This window comes from Gossypium raimondii, chromosome 5 (assembly GCF_025698545.1).
Source record: "Gossypium raimondii isolate GPD5lz chromosome 5, ASM2569854v1, whole genome shotgun sequence".
Taxonomy (NCBI): domain Eukaryota; kingdom Viridiplantae; phylum Streptophyta; class Magnoliopsida; order Malvales; family Malvaceae; genus Gossypium; species Gossypium raimondii.
Window position 1 is genome coordinate 25940833 of NC_068569.1, and position 26239 is coordinate 25967071.

A 26239-nucleotide genomic window follows, 5' to 3' on the forward strand; every position below is an offset into this window, starting at 1 on the left:
ATAATTTTTCCATCAAAACGAGCTAATTGTAGACCTTCATTCTTTAATTGTTCAAACATTCTTCGTATCTGAACAGACAATTCTTAGTGATTACCATTAGTCAAAATGAAATAATATTTTAAATGCAATAATTATTTTTTTGGGGGGCGCGCTGGAAGTGTGAAAGGGATCATAAAATCACTTCAATTGTAGAAGGTAAGCATCTAAAAAGGGTTCAGTATAAGAATTCTTTGGAACAAGGTTAACTGAAAAAATGTCTCCCTCTCTCATCAGAGAAGGATAATTTAATATAATAAAACCACACCTATTTTGTTTCTTCATATTTTAATTAATATCTAGCTCATTCACTTCCCATCTAAAATAACCCACGGTTCCACTTCTATACTATTCTATTCAGCGAGAAGCGAATTACAAGAAAGTTCCTTCCATATCTGTTTTTCTACAACACAGTAGACACAGGAAGACTATCAATGCAACGCAGAACACACCTTCAACAAACATCAGCTGCACAGGCATGCCATCTTGAACATTGTTAGTTAGATCTTAGATTATTACATGTGGTAGTCCATAAACCTATTCAAAGCATGAGACACATTCGACCGAATTCAGCAATAGAAATACTATATTTGCAAACAGCTCTCATGTTGGTCAAATTAATTATAATGACACTCACAACACATCAAAAAGTGAAGTTGTTTTCATAAAGACCAACCTCCATAAATGAATTAGTGCTTTATTGCTCATAAGCACGACAAAGAGAGTAATGGGGGTTTTTTAGATGCAAATCAAAAACTTGATTTTTACAACCAAGTGCAACGAAATCAAGCCAAACCTTATGAGGTTGAAGAAACTGGTGCTTCATTCTTGGCACTTGCATTTGCAGCAGTATCCACAGATGGGGGTGTATAGATTCTAGCTTTCTTGAGAATTTCAGCAACAACCCAATGCTTACGCTTGCTCAACGGCCTAGAAGGATCTAATTTAACCTAAGAAAATTACATATCCAAGTATTGTTAATATTACTATGACACTAAAGTACAAGATACTCATACACTGAAAGAAAATGAAAGACATACCCTGTCACCGATGTTGCATTCATCTTTTTCGTCATGGGCCATGAACTTGGAGGTGCGCTTGACATAGCGGTTGTAAAGCTCGTTGTGGAAGAGCCTGTCCACCTCTACTACCACCGATTTCTGCATCTTATTTGATACAACAATGCCCACAACCGATTTCATCTTGTTTCTTTTCTGTATTCACTTTGACTGGCTTATAAAAGGTCAAAATCACTATCTGCAAAAACCGTCCACTTCCAAAATCAAAATTTTAAAATATAAAAGATGTGAAACAGAGGAAGAAAGATCAGAGGATATAATCAAGATGGTAGCAAGACTTGACAAGGATAAATGGAAGAGAAAAGATAAAGGGAGGTGTGAGGAAACAGTTTCGGGGGGCATAAAGAATAGGGATGGCAACATGCAGGAAAGCTAATTTAGGTACCTGTATCATAATCCATTTAGTTTTTTACACTATACTGAATAAAATAAATAATACATTTATAACTATTGCAACAAACAACTTGAATTGTTTATGTAAGAATAGACAAATACAAACAACTTAGATAATAAATGCAACAAACAAATAATAAAACACATTAGCACCAATAGAAAATAATAAGAATCCATTGTTTGAAGACTAAAATAGCCATAGTTGATATCAACTCATGAAAATTTATTCATGATCTCCCCACATATGCAAGTACAACCTCATTTGGACATGATACAACAAATAAAAATAATAATATAACTCAGAGATGAGAAATAATACAGTTTAATTTTCAAAAAGCAAATTAAAATGTAACATACCAATTATATTGTATACCTTCTATAATAATACAGTTTAACTCTTTGTCTACAAGGCATTCGTTAACCAAGTATATCATTTACTCTTGTCCTCAATGATCATAACATTTTCATTACTAGACATTTGTGAGTAATCCTATAAACAAATTAAATCATAGCATTAGATAGAAACATAAAAGGAATTGATAAATTCAATCAACTATAGCAGTAGGAGCAGAACGAGGGTTCCAAATAGGGGTGCCATAGTGGTGTTGCAGCCACTATTTTGCAGTAGTGGCACTGTCATCCACCGGTAAGGACCTCAATAGAAGTGTGAAAAATTTTCACATCAATAGCGGCTATAACAGCCTGCTATTCTAGGGATGAGCATTTGGTTATCTCGTTTGGTTCAGTCTGTTAACAGACAATAATCTATAATAACCAAATCGACTGACTCAAATTGCCATGACCGACCTGACTTAACTTTGGTCAATTCCGTCGGTAAAAGACTTAACCAACTCTTCTTTCATATGCCTATTTTTTCTGTACCATATAACTTTTTTTTTTAAAAATCTAAACATTCATCTCATTGGAGTTTTTAATTCTTTGTTTTGCCTCAAAATCAAACAAACCAATCAAAAAGAACGTGCAGTACCTAAAAGCATAAGCTCATAAAGCCATAAACCCTACCATATGCTAAAATTTTCCAGTCCCAACATTCATAAAAGTGAAATTAAACAAGCATAGATGTAACAAAGCTTTGGTTAATTACCCCGTTGACTTTCTTTAACGTTTTAAAATTCACTAAAACTGAAGGCACCATGCAAACTAAAGCATTATGCAGTAAAGAGAAACAAATGTAAAACAAGTGGTCTCCAATCAGTATATATATATTTAAAAAAAATACACACACATAAAAATTAAGTAGTACTTATAAAGACAATAAATAAAAATCAATACCCACAAAAATTAACCCTAAACCCAAAAAATCCAAGGAGGTTGAAGCCTAAATCAAAGAATACCTTAGTGAATCTGAAAGAGGAAGGCAGAACGGTGAGACCGAAAGGAGAATGAACGAGGAGACTAGAAGGAATCTGAGCGGTGAGAACTGAGGTGAATGAGGCGCCGGTGCCGGTACCACCGCTTGCTTTGACAGTGAGAACGAACTAGAAAGAGACTCCGAAGTATTGACCGTGGTGGTTTTAGGGGAGTTTTAGGGTTTTTCTTATAGCATTTAAAAAATATATTTTAATATTTAGATTAATTTTGTTGGATTCAGGACTTCTCATTTATTGGGTTAGATTTATTTGAGTTATTGGTATAAAACCCATTTTATTTTTTTGGAATTTGGGTTTCTATTATTGGGCTTAATTGATTAAATATAAATTATATATATCAATTATCAAAATAATTTTGCCGATTGAATCTTAGTTTGATTCACATGGATATTATTGTCAATATAGAAGAACATGAGTTCGAATGCACTAACTAAAATGTATTATCCTCCTATTTATGAGTTGGAGAGGGAGCATGAATAATTTTAGATATTGTGTCAAAAAGGATAAATATGATTAGAATTTATTACAAATAATAAATTTTATATAATTTATATCTTTTTCCAAAAAAAAAAAAGATTATTACAAGTTCAAAGGGAAAGGGAAAAAAATGAACATATAGGTATGGGCTAAGAGGTTGTGCCAAGCCCTTAGACCTAGCTTTCCATCAAAGCTTCTCCAATGGGCTTATCATCTTTATGCACATAACAAAGCTTCGCCAATAGTTGATAACTTGCATCTTATAATTTATTAAATTTCTTCTTGGTATGTGAATTAAATATTTATATTTAAAAAATCAGCTTAAATTCTGATTATAATAGGATTAGTAATAATAATATTTATTTTTAGTAATAAGTGAAAATTAGTGCATAATTTGTATTCATTTTAAACGACTCTGAAATTATCTCATCATATTTATTATCTCATAAAAACTATATTTCAATTAACAATCCCCCAATTATATGTTGTAATGGATTAATTTTAAATAATGAAAGCAGGGCCTAAGACAGAAAGGAACATAAAACATTGTTAATGCTGAAATAATCATAATTCTGATCAAAGCTAATTCTCACAAAAGTCTCTCAGAAACTGGGCCTAAGCCATTGCACAAATACAAAAAAGATAAAATTAAAGAAAAAAACCCCACACAACACTAAAGCATAATAATCTTAAACACGACCAATCGACTTGAGGAATCGAAATTTCCATGCCTTTATTCTAATAATAATAACCCATGAATTAATTAACCCTTCTGCAGTTCTTCCTGATCTCTCCCTTTGATCCAGTGAGTGGACTAATGTCTCCCATCTTAATCATGGCTGTAACAAAATCAGAGCTGAAGGAGCTCGGGTTTTTACTGTAAGCCCTTACAATGGAGTCGGTGGATCCCCCATTGAACAACTCTTGATCCGAGTGGAGCAGCCCCCTCTTGCCGATGAGGTTGTTGAAGTACTTGTTGTCAAAATATGTTGGAGTCTGGATGTCAAGCGGTGACAAATTGTTGTCCCCTGACCCACTCGATCTTGGGCAGTTGCTTTGCATGGTTTTAGCAAAGGAAAGATCGATGTTGCTCTCGTTGTATATGCGAGCCCTGAAAGATGTGCACCTTGCTTGTCCAATTGTGTGTGCTCCTGAACAATTTACAGTATGATTCTACAAATATTGATCCAAAATACGGAATATAAACATTTATATTTAGAGAGAGGACGAACCCGATAAAGCAACCAAGTCCCCGGTGGAAAGACCAAGAGCATTGAACCTGGAAATGAGTCGGTTCAAGTTGGAAGTTGGCGCAGGAATGCCATTATTTGCAGCAGCCTGGCTTGCACTCCTGGCATCTCTTCTTCCAAGCTTCACGTCCCAATTGGGTCCTCCCAACTACATACATATATATACCAAATGAGTATTATTACTTCTCTCAACTACCCTTTCCTTTTATATATACTAAGTAGGAGGGCTTACAATTTTAACAGAGTCCCTAGCAGCAATGGCCAATATATCTGCACAAGAAACAACACCGGGACAAACATTCTCTACTGCAGACTTGATGTCGTCAATCACATCGAATCCCCGAGCTGAGTTTCGATTTGGGACTGCATTTTTCTCTCCCGTGAACGACGACGTATCGTCCAGTAGCAATGATCCATCACATCCCTATCACCCACAATTATACCTTATTATCGGGATGTGAGAAAATGTGTCCTATAAATCCTTACTTTTTAATGAAAAGGTCTTATGTTTTAAACATTTACGATGAATGATATTTCAAATAATGATACTAAAGCAAGAACACGCCCTCCAAGTATGATAAAAAGTTTGAATTTTGGGAGTAGAGGAAATTACATTAACAAAGCAGTCATGGAAGAAGAGTCGAAGCAGTGAAGCACCCATGCGGGCCTCATTCATTATAGCAGAATGAACAGTGAATTTGACAGTTGAAAACAAGTTGGGACATGATTCTGAGTAATAATCGGTTGAAAGTTGAGCATTGCTGCTGCTGGTGATTCCCCAGAAAACCACAAGGAGAAGCAAAGTCTGGGAAAACCTGGAAAAAGAAGAAGCCATGTAGGATTAATTTCAAGTATAAATGTGGGTTTAGGGTTGGCAAATCGTCGCTTTATATAGAGATGTTCTCAAGGTTAATTAAATAGTCTTCACAATGTGCATGCCATATTTTACGTCCTCAAAAAACAAAACTTTACATAATTTAAAACTATTAAAAAGAAACTCCTTTTTGACTATTCCTAATTTATTTGAATTTTATATTTGTTACATACATATATTCCAGCTAAGCTTACCTCAAGTAAGAAGCTTAAGTCAAACTTAGTTCAAGGTAAAATTTTATTTACTAAAGCTTCATTTAGTTAAACTTTGATGCTTGACTTCATATAGATTATTCTACATCAGCTTCAACTTAAGTTTGATTAGCCTTATTAATTACTCGAAGCGTTACCATACTTAAATTGGCTTGCTTCCTAACTCCACCTTGATTTCAATTTAAAATTTTCATTACTTTTCTTTTTCTAAAAAATAGAAAAAAACTAACACCAACTCGAGTTTGAATTATAAGTTTCAATACGAATAATAGTAATAATAATAAATCAGACTTTTCTCAAAAAAATAAATAAGTCGGCTAGATTCTCAAATTAATCGAGTTCAACTTCTTCAATAATCAGCCTAAATTCTAGTTCTTTTAGAGTCAAATTTGAGTGGTTTATAAGTACAAATATCTCGTTTACACTTTTAATTCTATCTATTTTTTAAAAATATGCTTACACATATAGCCTTAATTAAACTCCAAGTTTATTTTTGAGGAATGATTTAATTATATTACGGATGATAAGACTTGTAGATGAAGGCATAACTAGTTAAAACGGGTGAAAGTATTATAGAAGTCTCTGTATTATGAGTCATATTGCATTTTGTCCCATTTATTCGGAAAATGGGTGGTAAATTAGTCCCTATATGTTAAATTAAAAACAGAATTGGTCCTTTCTATTAAAAATTTCATCTCATTCTATTGCTAAAAACAAATATATATATATATATATATATATAGCTGACAAAAGAAGCAGGCTGTTACACATTATGTGGCGTACAAGAACTAGTTTTAAACATTAGAAATGGGTGAAATTTTTAACAGAATAACCGAATTTCTCTTTGATCTAGCGTACAGCAACTAATTTATTCAATTGAACTTTTAATACAAAATGTTGCGGGGTTAAAACTTTAAAACACGTCTTTTACTTAGTTTGAAAAGATCTATTCGCAACGAGTTGGTGAAATGTTTGACCTCAAATTGTGAAGAAAGGCAGTGTTGATGGATAGCAAAATTTCAAAGCCATTGTACCCCACATTCAGACAGCTTAGTTAATTAATTAATTTAATTATGGTTTGGTGAAGACTTGAGATCTCCGATAACGAAAATACATAAGGATTTTAACCTAAACCATGATCTTCAGCATATTCGCTTTGATGATTTCAAACTCTCTTCATTACTTCTAGATAACACATGATCCTCAGAATTTTGATGATTTAATCATATTTTAGTATTAGCTAGGAATTTAGAGTTATCTATTTTTAAGTATAATTAAAAAGTTGAAAAGACAGTTGCTACCAATCTCTTGATTCGATGACAAGAGCTATATTAATGTACGCATGAAAATTTAAGTTTGATTTCAAGCAACTTTATTCCTCTCCCCCAATTATCAACAAAAGATTAAAAGGTTTTAAAAGCCCCTAAACTTTTCAAAAATTAATTAAAATTTATACCTTTTTCCTTCTCAATTAAGCCCTTAAACACTAAAATTACAATCAATTAAACTCTTTATCGTTAAACTTAACGGTCAACTGTTACAATGCAACAACAATCATTCTTTTCTAGATGTTTTCACCACGTGGCATACTAAGATTGTACCACGTGACGAAAAATGATATTTTATATTTAAAATCATTAAAAATTAAAGAAAATCATAAAAAAATTAAAAATTATAAAATATTGAAGTGCAAAAATATAAAAATATATAAAAACTATTAGAAATGACAAAAAATATATAATATATAAAAATAGTTCAAATTGCAAAAGGTTGTTAAAATAATAAATTATATAAACTAAAAAATATAAATTATGAAAATATGAAATTTGTAAAAAATTTATGAATTTTTATATATATAAAATTATTAAAAATATTAAAAATTAATGAAATATTTAAAAAATATTATAAGAAACATAAAAATTAGAAAATACATTAAAAATATTTAAAAAAGTACACACTAAGTATGGTTAGCACTATTAAAGATTATAAAATATTTCTTAAATTATTTGTGTACTCGTTCATAGATCTCGTCCAACGACATCCATTGTCAACAATGTTTTGAGAGGTGAAGTAGGGTGAGAAAACGGGTTAAGAAGATAAATGACAATTGAGGTATACCCACTTCTCCTAGCAAAATGAAGGCATGATGTTGTTGCAAGGTTGATTATTAATATTTATTTAAAAAATTATTACGATGCAAAAATACCATATAATAACTTTTATATACAATTCGAATCCTTTTTAATAATAATTTACATATACCAATTTTGAATATAAAAGTATTATTTCAATTTTTAATTTGAACTTTTAAATTCAAATATATATAAATTATTAATAAAAATTAAATATATAAAAAGTTATTTGTTTCAATTTTAAATAATTATTAATATTTTTATAATTTTTAATTTTTTTATAGTTTGAAGTTATCTAGAATGAATCTGGACAAAATATTGTCCAGAATCAAATGAACCTTGACAATCAATGTCCAAATTCATTCAAGATGTAATTTTTATTAATTTTTTAATTATTTATTATTTTTGAAAATATATTTATTTAGAAAAAAATTGTTGACCTCACATACCACATCAATATCCTTCCACGTGGAATCTTCTGTTGGTTACTGTCAACTACATCAACGTCGTTAATGATTAAATTAATCAATTAATTGTTTCTCTTAATGAAATGAACTAATAATTATTCATTAAAGATTCAATAAGCACACTTTTTAAAAACCTCAATTGACTCTTATTTTTTATTAATGAAAACCTAATAGCTAAATTAAGAAAATATGCTAGTTTTTTTATGTAACACCCCAAACCTGGCCTAAACGTTATGACCGAATCAAAAAAAGATTTTGAAACCGATGATACTTCGATAAAACAATATTTAGTTATTTGATAAATCGTCTAAGTTTTATAAAACATATCCATTTATATATATTACTGAAATCATTACATGTTCTTTAAATTTAACCAATTATTTTGCAGTGGAAGTTTGAAAATCGTTTCAAACAAAACCACACTCGTGTTTCAAAAATAACATGTGTTTGCGTAAAATCGGTATTTTGTCGAATCATCGCAGTTTAGAAATCATAACACAATCAAACCCAAAAGGGTTAAATTCCTAAAAGCATCATGGATATATTTTTATGGAATTTTTTTCGATACAATATTAGGAGTAAAGAAAAAAGGTAACATAATTCAAACTCTTGTCAAACTAGTATCCGACAAAAGTTTTAACCACCACTCCATTTAATTTAAGACTATTTTATGAAACTTTTATCTTATATATTTAGTATGGGATAATCTTGTTGTGGATAATCTTGTTGTTTAATGTATGAGATGAATTTTCATAAATTTTATTTGTAAAATTTATTGATGAATATTTTATATAATTAGTGAATATTTTAATAAATTTTATTTAACCTCATTCATTATATATTTTTGTATACATATATTAAATGTTTTTAAAAATATTGATAAATTCGAAAAAGTATACCACATCAATAATAATAAATATTAAATTTACCACATCAATAATAATAAATATTAAATTTATTAAAAAATATATGCTTTTCGGTCATATTCAACTTTTCTTTACACCGTGCCTAACATTGTACGACAACTCAAGCTTTTTCATTTGATATGAAAATAATACATAATTTTCATTTATGAAATAAATGCTCTTTACGTTCCCACACATATATTATATTAGATTATGGTGCATTTACAACGTGGCATAACATTCTTATAATATAAATGTATAAGCAAAACATGATTTTGTTGAAATTATAAATTTGTGTTAAAAACAATTATAATGAATGGAGTTTAAATCTTATGATTTTTCTAGACTTATTAAAATGAAAAAAAATATAAATATCCTTAAAATAAAATTTATTCATTTGTAAAAGAATTTTGACTTTTGGTCATTTTTATTCTTTCGAAAAAAAGAATAAAATCGATATTTTGTCGAATCATCGCAGTTTAGAAATCATAACGCAATCAAACCCAAAAATTCAAACCAAATAGTCCAAAAAGTCCGAAGAGTCCAAAAATTATAAAACTCTCACGAAAACCAAAAATTTCAGTACCGTCAAGTGGTCACCACTGAGCCTCCGTCGCACCGACTCACCTATGCCTGTGGATTACCTGAACAGAACCGACAAACAGATGTTAGTTTTCATAAACTCAGTGTGTAACCCAACAGAGATAGTCATGCAACATATACAGAATTTCATATACAATTGGATACAGATTCAGACCTAAGTCCATAACAGAAACAAATATCAGAATCAGATAACAGATAACAGATCAGACATACAGAATCCTACCCCTATCCTATACACACCATCTTCATCTATCCCATCACACCATGTGGGGTTAAAAACACTCACCCATCCCTACACACCATATAGCGTCGATGCGACGCATAACAAACAATATATACAGTCAAGCTGTCAGAATATAGACGAAAGGTCGTCGTACAGATCACTTCCTCCACATATACAAATCTCACCCCAATCATAGGTACAGATGCAAAAATAACAGAATAAACATGCTTAACATGCTTGTACATAGATAAATACATACTTAACAGTACAGTCAGACATACATATCAGTTTCCTACTCAGATCAGACTATCAGAGTACCAGATCACATGAAACAGGATTTGGTTATCCCTTACTGACTCTACGGTAGGCCCACAGTCGATCGGAACGACCCGTGCGACTTTAGGGAAATTTTCAAAATTTTGGGCCCACGTGCCTGTGTGGCTTGCCCGCATGGGCCTACACATCCGTATGGCCCACACGCCCAACTTGGCCTTGCCCATATGGCCCACATGGCTTGGCCTAAAACCCAAACACCCTTGTAGGCCCACACGCCCGTGTAGCCCACACGCCCATTCTGGCCTAGCCCGTGTGGCCCACACGGCCACACTCACACTGTCACACGGTTGTGTCATGCGTATAGCCAGACATTCGTCAGTCACACGACCATGTCTCGCACATGGCCGGCCACACGTTCGTGTGGCGTCGATAAACCCAATTTTTGGCTTTCACCGAACCTCGATTTCTCGAGTTAGGGGTACACACTTAGTTCGATTTTGACACGTAAGTAATCTCAAGCCCACTAGAACTTACAAATGACATTACACGTTCCCAAAATCAGTTAATCCACAATTAAACCGAACCAACAAAACCTTCAACAATGAAATTCAAACGATCGATACTTACCCAACTTCACGAACAAACCCCACTACAAATTTGCAAGAGAAGAATTCTGTTTCACACGATTCGCTGCCAAACAACCCAGAATCACATTACCAAAAGAACCAGAATTGGTATAGAATAGTTAAAACAATTACCCCTAATTCGAACAAAACTCACTACCCTCACTTACCAGACACACGAAGAGTTAAAAAAAATCGTATCACCGCGATTTTGGAAGAACAATTTTGACAGAATAAGGAAAAAGAAAAGAAATTTTGATAGGAAGAAAGCACAGAGAAAAAGAATGTCAGAAATTGGAAAATGAGAAATTTGGGAAAATAGAATAAAATGAAATAAAAGATTAAGCCAAATCCCATTACACCCACATGTATTAACCACCCAACTAACTCAGAATCTCACTACCACTGAACCACTATCAACCATCGTCGCCAAAAATTATCACTTATGCTCACGCTAGAATTCAAACACAGGACCTTTAGCAAGCTAATTCCTTACCACTCGAACTAGCAGGCTCATTCTAATATGAGTTTACAAACAATCTTATATAAGCCCACCCAACAGGGGTAAGCCCTAGATCAAAAAAATAACAAAAATTACAATTGTGGAATTTGAACCTAAGACCTCACACACACACACCTAGAACACTTAGCCACTAAAGCAAATACTCATTTATTATCAAGATTTACAGAAACAAAAATAAATTATTCAGGGTGTTACATTTTATTTGGCTTTTTAGGCCATTTGTTTAAAATTTAGGGAAATAGACCGTTTTGGGAAAGAGAAAGGGAAAGCGCGTCCAACACGCCCAGCTGGACGTGCTCTCCCTTTCTCTCTAAAAAAATAACCTTTATTTTATTTTAATAAATTGTTAGGGTTTTTAAGTTTAAGGTTTTTTTAAGGTAATTAGGGTTAGAGTTTAGGACTATTTTGAGGGATTTGTAAATAGGTAGATTTGAGGGGTCGAAGATGTAATAATGCGCCTCAAAACACATATTTTTTATGTCATTACAGGATAAGACCATTACCCCAGAAACTCATTATAAGGAAGTCAGGTTTTATCCATGGCCAATAGTATTTTAAAACATAAACTAATGTGAGAAAATGGGTTAAAAAGATAAGTCATAATTGAGGTTGTATATAATTATTAATAATTTATACCAATTTCTCCTAGCAAAATGAAGGCATGGTATTGTTGCAAGGTTGAATATTAATAATTATTTAAAAATCATTACAATGTAGAAAGACCGTATAATAATTTTAATAATAATTTATATACGTGAAATTTGAATATGAAAATATTATTTCAAATTTTAATTTGAACTTTTAAATTCAAATATATTTAAAGTATTAATAAAATTAAATATATAAAAATTGATTCGTTTCAATTTTTATAATTTTAAATAATTATTAATATTTTATAATTTTTAAATTTTTATAGTTTAGAGCTCATCTAGAATGAATCTAGATAAAAAATTATCCGAATCAAATGAACTTAGACAACCAATGTTCCGGTTCATTTAAGATGTAAATTTTATTAATTCTTAAATTATTTATAATTTTTGAAAAAACATTTTTTAGAAAAAATCGTTGACCTATACCACGTCAGCATCCTTCTTCCATGTGGCTGGCTAGTAGCCATCTACATCTACAACATTAAAGATTAATTAATGAAATGAAGTAATTAGTTATTTTTTATTCATTAAAGATTCAATAAGTACACTTTTTTTAAAGGCTAATTTGACTGTTTTTTAAATTTTTTTATTAATGTCTTGGTTAAACCTTTATTTTATGAGTAGTATAATTAACAGAGACGAGCAAAGCCTTTGCTAAGTTAAAGCCTGGAGGTTTGAAATTTACTTTATTATTATTATTAATTTGTCAAAAACAACAGCTTAATTTGTTTAATACATTGCTTGCTTTAATGTTTTTGTTTAATGCAGATCAGGATGGATGCGAAGGGGGTTCGTAATTATACTTAATGAAAACCTAACGCTAGAGGGGGGTTCATCCAATCAATGCTAAATTAACTCCATACAATTTACCTACTAATCCCTAACCCTAGAGGTAATAAAAGGGTATAATTAATGTTTCTTGTACTTCTTCATGTTGTTAAATAGAGAAAATCAAGCAGCACGATAAACGAGAAAAGCAATAATTTTTTATTATATTTATTAATAGACTAAATCAATATAACATAAGGTTAATTTTGTCTTTATATTTTTTTTAACTTTTCAATCTACATGGGAAAGTAACTTTGCCATATTGAGAAAAGATGGTATGAAATTGTGATTCCACGTCATCCTTATCCTTTTCCAATAGGAGAATGATAAATCAGATTTTTCTTCTTCCTTTTCAGTTTTTTTCTCCTGAAAAAAATCAAATCTAACTAAAAATGGTAGAAATTAGAAGGAAAAATCTGATTTATCATTCTCCAATTGGAAAGGGATAATAATGACGTGAAGTCACAGTTTCATACAATCCTTTCTCTGGCAAAGAAAGTTAAATTCCAAACATTGGAATAACTTTTCAACTGATTAAATTCCCAGTAAAGTGACTACTTTCCATCATACCACACGCTACCTAAGGGTAAAGATCCATTAATGAATGAATTTTTTTGTAAAAGTTGGATCCACAATTTGCTTTGAAAAAAGTAATGATAAGCTTTTGTTTGGTTTGTAAATTTAGAATTTAGTCCTTATACTTTTAATTTTAGAAGTTTGCCTTTTTTACTTTCAAGTCCAATTTTTAACACTATTAAAATTATTTTGTTAAATTTAGATTCATTATAACGTCATTTTTTCAGTAATATTGCTACCAAGTGAGTAATTTTATTTTATTTTAAAATACCATTAACAATTAAACTTGAGTTTTAAAATCTAAAAAGTAAAGAGACTAAATTTCCTAAAATAAAAGTATAGAGACTAATTCTAAACTAAAAATACAGATATTTTATCCATCTAAACATTACTATTTAAATATCCAAAACTGAAATCATTACCGCAAAAAGTGGAGTAAATTTAGATAATAAATGGGTTTTGGGTATTTGTTAGTCTCCGTTTAGCTTAGGTTTGTGTCTTTTGTTAGCTGATTGATTGTATTGGAGATCCAACTTTTGTTTTGAAGGGTTTTTTTTTTTTTTTTAAACAAACGTAGCTAAGGAAGTTTAAACTTAAATTAACACTTCACTCGAGGTTGATCAAACAGTTTAATATCATTATTATTGTTACAAGTTATTTTGGCTAGGTAGTCTACAATTTTATTATCTTCTCTTGAAATATGTTGGACGTGCCATTGATCTGCATTTGTTAACAACTGTTGAATTCGCCTGATCAAAGCAGAATTTGAGTCCCTAGAACAGGTGTCTTGAATAGCACGAACTGTCTCTATACTATCTGTGTTCATCAATACTTTGTAATGTCCCCAATCCAAGATTAGAGTCAAGCCATTAAAGATGGCCCATAATTCAGTTTCTAAAGCTGAACATATCCCAAATATTGGTTGAAGCCTAAAATCCACTTCACGTTTCAATCTCGCATGACTCCTCCTGCGATTGCAAACATATGATACCATCTCTCTACTAAATTAAATATGATTAATAATTTTTGACATTCCTTGTATTTATGTACTTAACGAATATCTAACGCTACAAATTAAGTTTAATCTAAGTTGTTTTTACATATATTAATATATGTTAATAAATTTTATATTTTAAATTTTTTACATATATTGCAATGATTTATTTATAATAATACTCAATTATTAAGCTACAATATTAATCGTTATAAATTGAAAAAACTAATATCAAATAAATTATTTGTAATTGTGTTAAAAAAATAAGTATTGAATAATTAAAAAACAAGTTCTTGGAAAATCGATAAATGTAGCGACTTTCTACCGGAAATGAAGGAAGGAATGAATGAGGCGATAGAGAGGAGAGCACGGAAAATGTCTTACGGAAATTGAAAGGGTAAGACATTTTCCCTAAAATGTAACCCATTTTCCCTTATTTTGGAGTTCATTTTCCAAATGGAAAATGTTTTCCGCCAATCAAACGCTGGAAAAGTTGGAAACGATTTTCCGAAAAATCAATTCCGTCAATCAAACAGACCCTTAGTTTCATATTGTTTCCAATTACACCGGTCAATGCGCATCATTCTTGTAGAAAATTGGAACGATCAACTCTATTTCGTATTGATAAAATTTTTAATACTATCGATAAGACTAGTTCATTTCTCCTAATTCTAACTGCACCGACTGGAATATCGTGCACCAGTTTGCGCATGAATAATTTTATAAAATTATTAATCTTTTAGCCTTTATAATAATAAATATTAAAAACTTTAACCACTAAAATTTAGCAACTTTTAAATTAAAATTAAAAAATAAAATAAAATACAGAATTTATATAACAAACAAACGAAATAAAAAAGGGGATAAATTCCTAAAAGCATCATGAATATATTTTTATGGAATTTTTTCGATACAATATTAGGAGTAAAGAAAAAGGTAACATAGCTCGAACCCATGTCAAATTAGTATCCAACAAAAGTTTTAACCACCACTCCATTTAATTTAAGACTATTTTTACGAAACTTGTATCTTATATGTTTAGTATGGGATAATCTTGCTGTTTAATGTATAAGATGAATTTTCATAAATTTTATTTATAAAATTTATTGATGAATATTTTATATAATTGGTGAATATTTTAGTAAATTTTATTTAATTTCATTCATTATATATTTTGTATGCATATATTAAATGTTTTTAAAAATATTGATAAATTCAAAAAGTATACTAGATTAATAATAATATATATTAAATTTATTAAAAATATATGGTCTTCGATGGACTACCTTTGGTCATATTCAACTTTTCTTTACACCGTGCCTAACATTGTACGACAACTCAAGCTTTTTCATTTGATATGAAAATAATACATAGTTTTCATTTATGAAATAAATGCAACTAAAGTTCATGCTCTTTACATTCCCACACATATATTGTATTAGATTATGGTGCATCTACAACGTGGCATAACAATGATTTTGTTGAAATTATAAAATTGTGTTAAAAAATTTAAATATCCTTAAAATACAATTTATTCATTTGTAAAAAGTTGACTGTTGGTCATTTTATTCTTTCGGAAAAAGAATAAAATTGTTTTTGATATTTTTATAGTTAAGTCGAGACTAAGATTATTACCAAATCAGTTAAATATTTGATATGTGATGTAGATAAATAAAAAATAAATTGAATAAAGCAAACTAATTTGTAAAACATACAATATAAAATATAATAAAATAACAAAATACAGCTCGAATAAATGAAAATGTAAAATAAAAATTGAAGTATAAACTGATAATTAAATTTGCTAGCATAAAGGACGTTGCTAAGAACAGGCATAGTACAATCATATTGGTGTATGAGTTGGTGGAAAATTCTCCACGCACAAAATAAGAAAACAGGACACAAGAAGATGATTACGCACTTCGGTTTTCTTACATCTACGGAAGCTAGCTCAGTTAAAAATATTCCTACTCAATCACACACACCGTGATTATTTTCCTCACCCTTGCACTTTGAAGATACACTACTCTCATCACTATGAACACCCCTTGTGATCATAACAAGCAAAACCGGAATAAGTTTTACTTTAAAAATAGCACTCTCACAAACATATTCTCTTAAGACCAAAGCAATTGCCTAACTATCGGTACATTTTTCTAGGCAAGTTTCTTAAATATATAAATGTTGATTTCGAGACTTGCTTACATAGAATACCTAATACAATCTCAATAAAACAGTAATATCATAAAAATAATACAATAGAACAATAACATATGAGATAAAATATGAATTTTTGGCAACTCAACATTAAAATCACGATCCAATCCAAATTCCATAATACAAAAGATTGCCTTAGAGAGTTTCAATCCATCAATTACCAATATTCATAATCTCAAACAGAAAGATCATCCATAATGGGATAGACATTCATGCATAATCCAAAAATAAAATTTAATAAATTGTCAACACCTAAATATAAAAATTGTCTCCACACAGATTTGGTGGACAAAAAAGAGGACACTCTAATACTAAATTTCAATTTTAAATTTCTCAACAAAGTTCTAGTATAGAATTATACAATAGAGACGAGTTAAGTTTGTAATAATGGAAGTTTAAGTTAGGATTTAATTTGTTTGAGATATGTTTATTAATATACACATTGTCTAGATAAGTTTATAGATTAGATTCTAACTTGGTTTTAAAAGTTTCATGTTGAAACTCAAATTTCCTAATGTCATTTTATTTATTATTCACATGAAAACATTTTATTATTTAATAAAAATTTGGATCAAACGAGGTCTGTCCAAGTCCTTTATTTTTTAATTTGAATTCGGGTTGGATCGAATTGGTTGAGATGAACTTAGTGTATGGAGTGAGTTGTTTGATCCATAAACAAATTTAATCAATAAAAATATTATTTATTTAAATTTAATTATAAAATAAAATTATAATGTTTCACCATGATTTAAATAGCAAAATGTGAGGCGAGCTTCGACAAGAAATTGTATGTTATTGAGATTAGATGTGGGTGAAGGCAAATAATTAACACTGAATTGTGTAGGTTGACTAGCTTATTCTAAATTACATTAATTAAGTAAATATAATTAAGCAAGAAATGTCTTCATACGCATGGTGGAACAGTTGGATTTTTAAACCAAAAGCATTAATGATTAAATTTTTTAAAAAGGGGTTTAAGTGAGAAATTCAAACCAAAATCATTTGAAGATTTACTGAAGATGGTATGGATGGGTTTGGAAATTAGAGGCTAAGCAAAACATGCAAAAAGCTAGCAAAAGAAGATAATGCAAATGAGTTAACAAAGATATACAAACTAACCTTTTAAGACAAGACATTGATTCCTTTTACATTGTTCTAATATGACTAGCACTTTATGCTATTTTGTTGTAGTCAAACAAAGTGGTTAACTTGGTGGAGTCTCCGACAAGATGTCTTTCTAAGGACGACTAAAATGGATGGCATTGCCTCTCTTATTTTTCCTCCACTCTCCACGTAGTAGGTTAACTTAATTAAACCTATAATTTAATCTTCGTCTCATAGAATTGGAAAAATAAAAAATAAAAACAATTTTTTATGTTTGATGTTGGTGTAATTATATAAATTTGATTGTGAAAAACATGATGATAGCTTACATGTTATTGATGGCAATGGAGTAGACCAGAGGTGAATATTATTAAATTTATAATCGCTTTATAGTTGTTATGTTTTATTCGTGATCATCTGTCTTGCTCTATTATGGATGTATAATTTTAAAAATTACTACCACCTACATAGATGTTGGATACATCTATTCTCGCCCCATCCCGCTCCACTTCAATTTAAATTTTAGTAATCTTTAACATTTTCAATATTTTTAAAATCAAGTAAATATTTAAATATAATTCTTTAAAAAATATTTAAACATAAAATATATGAATTTTTTTTCTATATTGTGTTGTTACTTTTTAACCTTTTTATTAGTTTATAAATAAAAAGATGAAATAATAATTTCATATAGTAGAGTAGGTCAGGGTGAGACAAATAATTACTATAATCGCTCCATACTCACTATTCAAAAGAAAAAAATTCACCCCACTCTACCCCACATCCACTTTTCAAAAGAAAAAAATTTGTTCTATATATTCAGAACGGATTAATTCAGAATCCATCACATGGTTCGAATTTTTCTATCCCTAATCCGACTATGCATCAAGAGAAGTTTATCCAAACTATAAACCAACCTAACTCCGTAGAATAATCAACCATATATTAAAACTTACATCCTCCAAATTCTATAAACCCAATACATAACTCTCAACATCCTTGCAATATAAACCACCCGCAACTTATCTTACATTAACAAAACAGGTTTCCACTAACATTGTAATTAACCTTACTTTTTTGCACAAATGTATAGCACATGAAATAAAATTGGAGTTTAGGTTATAGTATTAGTGTGATTGTTGGATTTGATTTTTTTTATTTAATTTTTTTGAACAATTCATCATAATTCAGTTTGGCTCGACTTGATTTTTCGATTTTTATAGTAATTTTTAGACTTATTTTAATAAAATGAACTTTGTTTTATGGCTTTTTAATATTATTTCACGAAATTTCAATTTTTCATAAATATTTCTAAAAGGTAATAAACTTTCAAGAACTTTAAAATTATTTTTATTATTTTAAAAGTAAAATATTTATTTTATATCTCAAAAATTAAAATTAACTATATATTAAATAAAAATAAAATTCAATTCAATTTTAAATAACCGCAATTTTTAAACTTACACTCTATAAATCATTAAAATACCATAGTTTGAACAGATATTCAATTTAATCCATTTTTTTCTCTGCCCGAGTAAAAACAGCCCGGAGACATCAAGCCCCAAGTATTATTGTTGCTTCTTCCATACCAGTACGAAGGAAAAAAAATAATATTACACTTAGAGGTGTCTGTGGATTGGGTCAGGTTCGGGCCGGGCCTTATTAAAATTTTAGGCTTGTTTGTTAGATTTGGACGGGAAAATGGGTCTAAAATTTTGTCCAAACTCGATCCGAAAAAATGCTAAAACTCAATTCCGGCCCGCTTATATTATTTATATATATTCTTTAGAAAAAACAATACATCAAAAATACTAAAACATTAAAATAAATATTTTTCAATAAATTGAAAATAAATTAAAAACAATATGTATACTTAAAATAAATTAAATAACTTAACAAGCAAATGTCTCTAAAATAGTAACAAAAATAATAATAAAATAAGAGTTATACAATATCCAAACAATAATAACAATATAGTAACAATATAGTAGTGAAATAATAGTAAAATAATGAAAAAAAAAACAACAAGAAAATAATAAAAACAACAAGAAAATAGTAAAAATACAGTTTTTTTTTTGTATATTCAGTCTGGGCTGGGCTTGGGGACAAAAAAACTTTACTTGAGTCCCGGTCTATTTTCTAAATGGCCGTATTTGTCTCCCAAACTTATTTTTTGACCTATACTTTTACCCAAACATTTTCATTTTTCGAACGGACTCAACCCGACACATGGACAGGTCTCCTTGAGTCATCTACTCTTATACCTAAATAATTAAAGTTTTTTAAAAGGTAAATTAGTGATGTCACATAATTTACTATTGTGGCGTTAAATAAAAATTGTATTTGTATTTATGATTTTATTTTGTCACCATGTATTGGGTAATTTTAATATACTTTTATATATCGTATTATTTCATATTGTTAATATCATATAATTATATAGTATGTCCAAAATTATTAGATCAGTATATCTCTTGACTTAGTTTAAGTTGAGACTTCCAAGGGCTAAACTCATATTAAACTTGTTTAAGTGTCAAATTATTTATCTAAACTTGAAAGTTTTATCAAAATTAAGAGAGATTGAACAAAATATTAAACCAAAAAATAATATGTGCAAAAAATTAAACCCATTTAAAATATAAACTGAGCTCAATTTCCAATATTCAAAGTTTTCGTTTTCAAATTTATAATAAGGTAAGTTTTCATTTATTTCGTGATGTAATTTATTTTATATAAAACTAAATATATTGTACTATAATATAAATATTAAAAATATGTAAATTATTTAGGTTTACATTTTAATAAAAGAAAAAGAATATATAATGGTAGTAAAAAGTATATATAATTATTAAATATTAAATAAAATAATTATATTTTTAAAAATAAAACATGATGAAACCTAAACGGGTTTTGATTAACCATTTATAGTTAATTTCATCAAACATCCTTAAATTATAACTCTCATTCTAAATTAAGTCTCAAATTTTAAAACATTCTAATTATATTTTCAAAATATCGATGTTATAGGTCCTCTTATTACTAATATTGTTAATTTGACCATTAAATAAAATATCAATGTTATATGATAATATTTAAGATGAATATTGTAAAACCCTTGGTTTGAGATTTTTGAAACTTTTATAGAAATTGTCGTTTACTCTCTCTTTTTTTGGTTTTACTTTATGTTTAGTTTCCGATTTAAAAAGAAATGCGGCCTAAAATTGACAACTTTTCCCAAATTTAGGCCTGAACTTTTTATTGGTTCAAGTTAAGCCCTGAACTTAACAATTGTTCCCACATTGAGGTGTAAACTTTTTTTTTGTCCAAGTTAGGCCCTGGACTTAGCAATTGTTTTTACATTGGGGCTTAAAATTTTTTTTCCAAGTTATTCCTTGAAAACCTAAAATTTAGGCTTCAATGTAAAGACAATTGTCAAGTTTAAGAAGTAACATGGACAAAAAAAAGTTTCAAACCCTAATGTGAGAACAATTACCTAATTTAGGCCCCAATGTGGGAACAATTGCCAAGTTCAAAACCTAACTTGGACAAAAAAAATTCAAGCCCCAATATTGGAAAGGCTTAATGACAAATTTGGCCACTAATGTTTATATATTTTGTCAAAATGACCCTAATTGTATTTTTGAATCATTTTTACCATCAACCTTTGTTCTTTTTTTTCAAATTGCTTTTTTAAACAGATTTGATGAAAGCATCGTTAAAAAAGTTAACGGGATGATGTGGAATTTCATAAGTGGAATATTTTTAATGAGATGTAATTTATTACTTAGATAACCCAATAAAATAATTACATGTGAAAATAATAAATTAATTAATTAAGTTAAAATTAACTCTTAATTTAAAGAAAATAAACGTAATTATCTAAAAAAAGTTTCAAAATGAATGCACACTTTCAATATTTTCAATTTGATTTATTAATTATCTTTTGAATCCTCTCAAGTAAACAAACGTCGCATTCATTTTGAACCCTTTTTTAGATAATTACGTTTATTTTCTTTAATTAAGAGTTATCTTTTAATTTCATATATTATTTATTTGTTTTATTATTTTCCACATGTAATTATTTTATTGGGTTACCTAAATAATAAATTACATCTCATTAAAAATATTTCACATCATCCACGTTAATTTTTTTAACGATACTTTCATCAAATCTATTAAAAAAACAGTTTGAAAAAAAAAACAAAGATTGATGGCCAAAAGAGGCTCAAAAATACAATTAAGGCCATTTTGACAAAACATGTAAACATTGGTAGCCAAATTTGTCATTAAACCTATTTTAAAAAACTGCCAAGTTTAAGCCTCAAATAGTGATTTAACCCTTTTATTTTCTTTACAAATTTCATTTTAAATTATGCCGATAAAATTTTACATGTTATTTAATAGTTAAATTAATAATTTCAAAAAAAATCTAATAGATGTAACATCGATAATTTGACGATGTAATTAAAATATTTTAAAATTAAAAACATAATTTAAAAATATTTCATGCAATTGGTTCAATCATTTATAAATATGAATATTATTACATAAAATTTTAAACTCTTATATTAAAAAAAAGTGAACAATTATATATATAGACAATATAATATTAACATTAGCCCAACCCAAATTCAAGCTGAACCATCCCAACCCAACCTACCGTTTAAGAATAAAAAAATTATTTAAAATGAATTATGAAATATAAATATTTTTCCGAATAAAAAAAGTTGATCAATCCAGACTTGGATTTTAAAAAGAAACTTCGAAGCCGATCAAACGATGGGCAAGGGGGCAGGGCCCTTTGGATTTCATTAAGGCTCCATTGAGTTGAAAGTCCAAAGCAATAATAATTTGAACTAACCCCACCCTAATTGCTTCATTAGTCGAAACTAAAGCAATGGAACGGCTACATTTCCATGTCTCAACACGCAAATTTAGAGTATCCACTATCCCATTTCTTGTCACATTATTAGGTCTTGACCACACCTTTTTTCCGGTTATTTCTGATGCTATTTATGTTGAAAAATTGATCGAATCCAAATAGCTAATATCTTGTAATTCAGAAACCCAACCCGGTCTTTCGACAGGTCAACTAATCACCCCCTCCTATAAACCAAAATCATTTGGTCAACACATATTTGACAAGCAGTTCCTCAATAACATGATATCAATAATTCACAAATTGCAAAGGAATCAAAAAGCCTTTTGCTAAACATAGAAAAGCAGAATGCCAAATCCAATATAAAACTACTGTAAACAAGACTCCCGTGGCGATGATATAGCTAAGGTAAGATGGTTATTTTGGTAACTATATACAGAGAGTTTTACAGGGTTAGATCATCTTAATTATATTATCCTAACTCATTCAGTTCTATACCTTTTTTCATCTAGTTCGACTCATTACCTGATGCGACCTCCTCTTCCAGTTCAAATGCATCAACCTCCGCAAAATACGCTCTTTGTTTGTTGATGAAATCTTGGGGCAAGTCAAGCTTAGAAGCATTTATCTCAGCCTTGTCTCGGCATTGCTTCTGTGGAGACATTGCAAACCAATAAGCTCAGTTCGGTACATATTAATCACATTATCTTTTTAAGGATGCATATGCTTGAGTAGGAAAAGAAAAAAGCTTATAAGGGACAAACGCAAGTGATATGAGTTAATGCAAAAGCAAACATCAATACATAACTAATACTGATAATATAATGTAATTTGTGCAGAGTAAAGTTGCAGGATATGGCTGATTTGCTTCCTGAAAGGATGCTTCAGCCAGATTTAGATTAAATTCCACTCTATAGCTCTGTGAGAAAACCAAGACTGGTCTATTTGCCTTTAAGTATTGCCTCAAATCTTGTAGAAATAGATGAAAAGTTTACAAAGCATAGACACTAACAAAAATTCCTGACATTTTAATGCTCCAACAACAAAAAATGTAGCAAATTTGGAGAGAAATTCATTTGATGAAGTAAAATGGGGAATACTCCATTGCTGCAGCCTGCTGGAGTAAACAGCAATGGAAGTACAAGGGAGAACACTGTACAGATATGTATCGATGATCAATAATTAAGATCAGATTACTGGATTTTATAAATGAAAATCTGAATTATTTTAAAGATACGGAGCTATTTAAAATTTGTCTTAATGAAGACCAAATAACCCCAAACCAAAGATCAGTAGCACGATTTCCATTCAACACAAATCAAATTAAAATATTAGGAGAAGTTTTAAGTGAACCTTTTTACATGGCATTGGGCATGATTTAGAGATACCAATATCACCATCTCCAACCTTCTTTTTCCTATATTAAAGATAAAGAGAAGCAGCGTTAATGAAGGACTCATCATAATCTGAGAAAACATTAAACAAAAGATATCTTCTAAATTAATGAAACATGGAACAAGTAGAGTGATTAATACTGACGGCAAAGGGTAAGAATAAAAAAAGCATAAAGAAGACTAAACATCTGAATATACAAGACCGAAATTTTCAATACCAAAATATGACATACTACAATTCAAGGATCTTAAACTTTTATGTCCCAGGCTTTGTGGTGAAAAGCCATTTTCTGAGTTGTGAAAGAAACTTGGATAAGCAAGTATCATGACTTAATTGGAAACGGATGTTAAAAAACATGACAAAACACAGGCATCTAAAGCAAAACTCTTAAGAGGGAACAACAGTATTTCAGTCTCATCACACTCTGTCTCCTTCAAGACTCAATTACGAAAGAGAAGTGGAGAATATATGAATGAAAATGAATACAAAAAGACCATTGTAATCAATTTAACAGTTACTTCAGGCTTTTTTCTTTCTACTATCTACTATCCGAATATATGGCCAAGGTATCAAATGTCCAACTATTTGGTACATTTTATTGATCAAAATTTTGGAGTCATAATCTTATAGCCGTTGCCTGAAAGCTAACCACCAAAAGGGTTGAGAGCAAAAGATCAAGATCACTTCCATCATCTCTTTAATATTTTACAATTACATAAAAGTGACAACATTACAACAATGAAATCCCATTCCACTGCATCAATGTCTAACATACCATGCACATTTTGAGTATCCTTTGCTTTCTAAAGTCATTAAAGACTAAAATTTATCCAAAGACCATCAATAAATGCACAAACTGATCAAAAGAAAACCACCTTAAGCTGGGAGTCCTCGTTTCAAAAAGGCTACTCAAAGGCTCCGCAACTTCCTTCCCTTTACTCTTCTTTTTCTTAGCAGTGCGTCTCCTGTAAACTGTACAAGGCTCAAAATCTGCACAATCACAAATACATAAGATCAAAGCCGTAATGTACAATCTGTTCGGCCCAAAATAAATGCACAATCCAGAAAACTAGGGACAAAGAAGAGGTTGTGAAGACAGTTCTACAGCATAGAATGCATTTCACATATAATTTCTAAAATTAAGCGCTTCCATAGATCAGTAACATAAATCGAATTCACAGAATTACAGTCTAGAGTCTAGGTAACTTCACAAAATTCCACAGCACGGAATGCATTGTAACTAAAATATCTATAGAGTTATCTTAGAAGAAAATCTATATAGCTCAAACTGAACCAACAAAGTTCTATCGTCGCAAAATGTTATCAATTCATTAGCATTAAAACAAAAAATAACATTCTCCAGAACCTGAAAACCCAAATTCAAGAAGTAAAAACCCTAGACAATCCATAAACCCAAAGATCAAATCCCACTTCAAAAAATCCAACCAAAACCCAGAAATAAGCGAGACCCATCAAAATTACCCGAAACGGAAGCTGTTTTTGACGGCGGAGACGGCTTGGAGCTAGGATTTGCCTTGTCACTCGGACAAATTTCATTTTCCTTCTTGTCATTGTTATTATTATTTATATTTGTGGTGGAGTCAGTGGGGGTAAGCTTAGAGGTGCGCTTAAGGCTGGTATTGGGGTTGCTAGGAAGGGATTTAAGATCCGAAGGGCGCGAAGATTTGATTTGGGTTTTGATAGAAGCAGAGGAGGATTGGGAAGAAGGAAGAGAGGATGGGATTGTATTGGTGAGATCAATAAGGGGTTTCCTGTTGCTGGCATTTCTTCTTGGTTTTGTTGTTTCTTCCATATTAACTGGGATTTGCAGAGAATTCTAAGCTCTAGAAGGATGGAGTGATGAATCTGGTTTGGGGTTAGCGGGAAAATTCTGTTTTTTTTGTGTGTTTTAGTTGGGCCATGAAACATCAACCAAACCTTGGGTTTTCATTTTTTGTGCAAATTGGGCCCTTAACCAAACTTGGATTCCCCTAATTCAAATTGGGTCATGATTCCTTTCCAAAACTCTGAATTTACTTAATTTAAAAAAAAAAAAAAATCTTTTTGCCGGATGAAACTAGATCAGGTCAATCCAATTGATTAAACCGAGAACTAGCTAATAGAATCGTGGA

General features: G+C 30.0%; 3 protein-coding genes across 4 annotated transcripts; all 3 read right to left on the bottom strand.

Annotated features, from left to right (window-relative positions):
* Positions 1–604: 604 nt before the first annotated feature.
* Positions 605–3071, bottom strand: LOC105770636 (30S ribosomal protein S17, chloroplastic). Of its 2 annotated transcripts, none has more exons than XM_012591918.2 (3): positions 2864–3071; positions 1077–1293; positions 605–986 (listed from the first exon to the last, which is right to left on the bottom strand). In XM_012591918.2, the coding sequence occupies exons 2-3, from the start codon at positions 1236–1238 to the stop codon at positions 834–836; spliced, it is 315 nt and encodes a 104-aa protein (XP_012447372.1). In that variant the 5' UTR covers positions 1239–1293; positions 2864–3071; the 3' UTR covers positions 605–833. The 2 variants fall into 2 exon arrangements, with proteins under 2 accessions (XP_012447372.1, XP_012447370.1); XM_012591916.2 differs by having other exon boundaries at positions 1077–1309; positions 2864–3070.
* An 834-nt stretch (positions 3072–3905) lies between these two features.
* Positions 3906–5490, bottom strand: LOC105765828 (peroxidase P7). The gene is made up of 4 exons (XM_012585084.2): positions 5240–5490; positions 4859–5050; positions 4609–4774; positions 3906–4527 (listed from the first exon to the last, which is right to left on the bottom strand). Exons 1-4 carry the CDS (start codon positions 5459–5461, stop codon positions 4136–4138), a joined length of 972 nt encoding a protein of 323 aa, XP_012440538.1. The 5' UTR covers positions 5462–5490; the 3' UTR covers positions 3906–4135.
* A 17021-nt stretch (positions 5491–22511) lies between these two features.
* On the bottom strand, positions 22512–25989 carry LOC105770476 (uncharacterized). The gene is made up of 4 exons (XM_012591690.2): positions 25590–25989; positions 24983–25097; positions 24066–24129; positions 22512–23364 (listed from the first exon to the last, which is right to left on the bottom strand). The coding sequence occupies exons 1-4, from the start codon at positions 25918–25920 to the stop codon at positions 23221–23223; spliced, it is 654 nt and encodes a 217-aa protein (XP_012447144.1). The 5' UTR covers positions 25921–25989; the 3' UTR covers positions 22512–23220.
* Between the last annotated feature and the right edge of the window lie 250 nt (positions 25990–26239).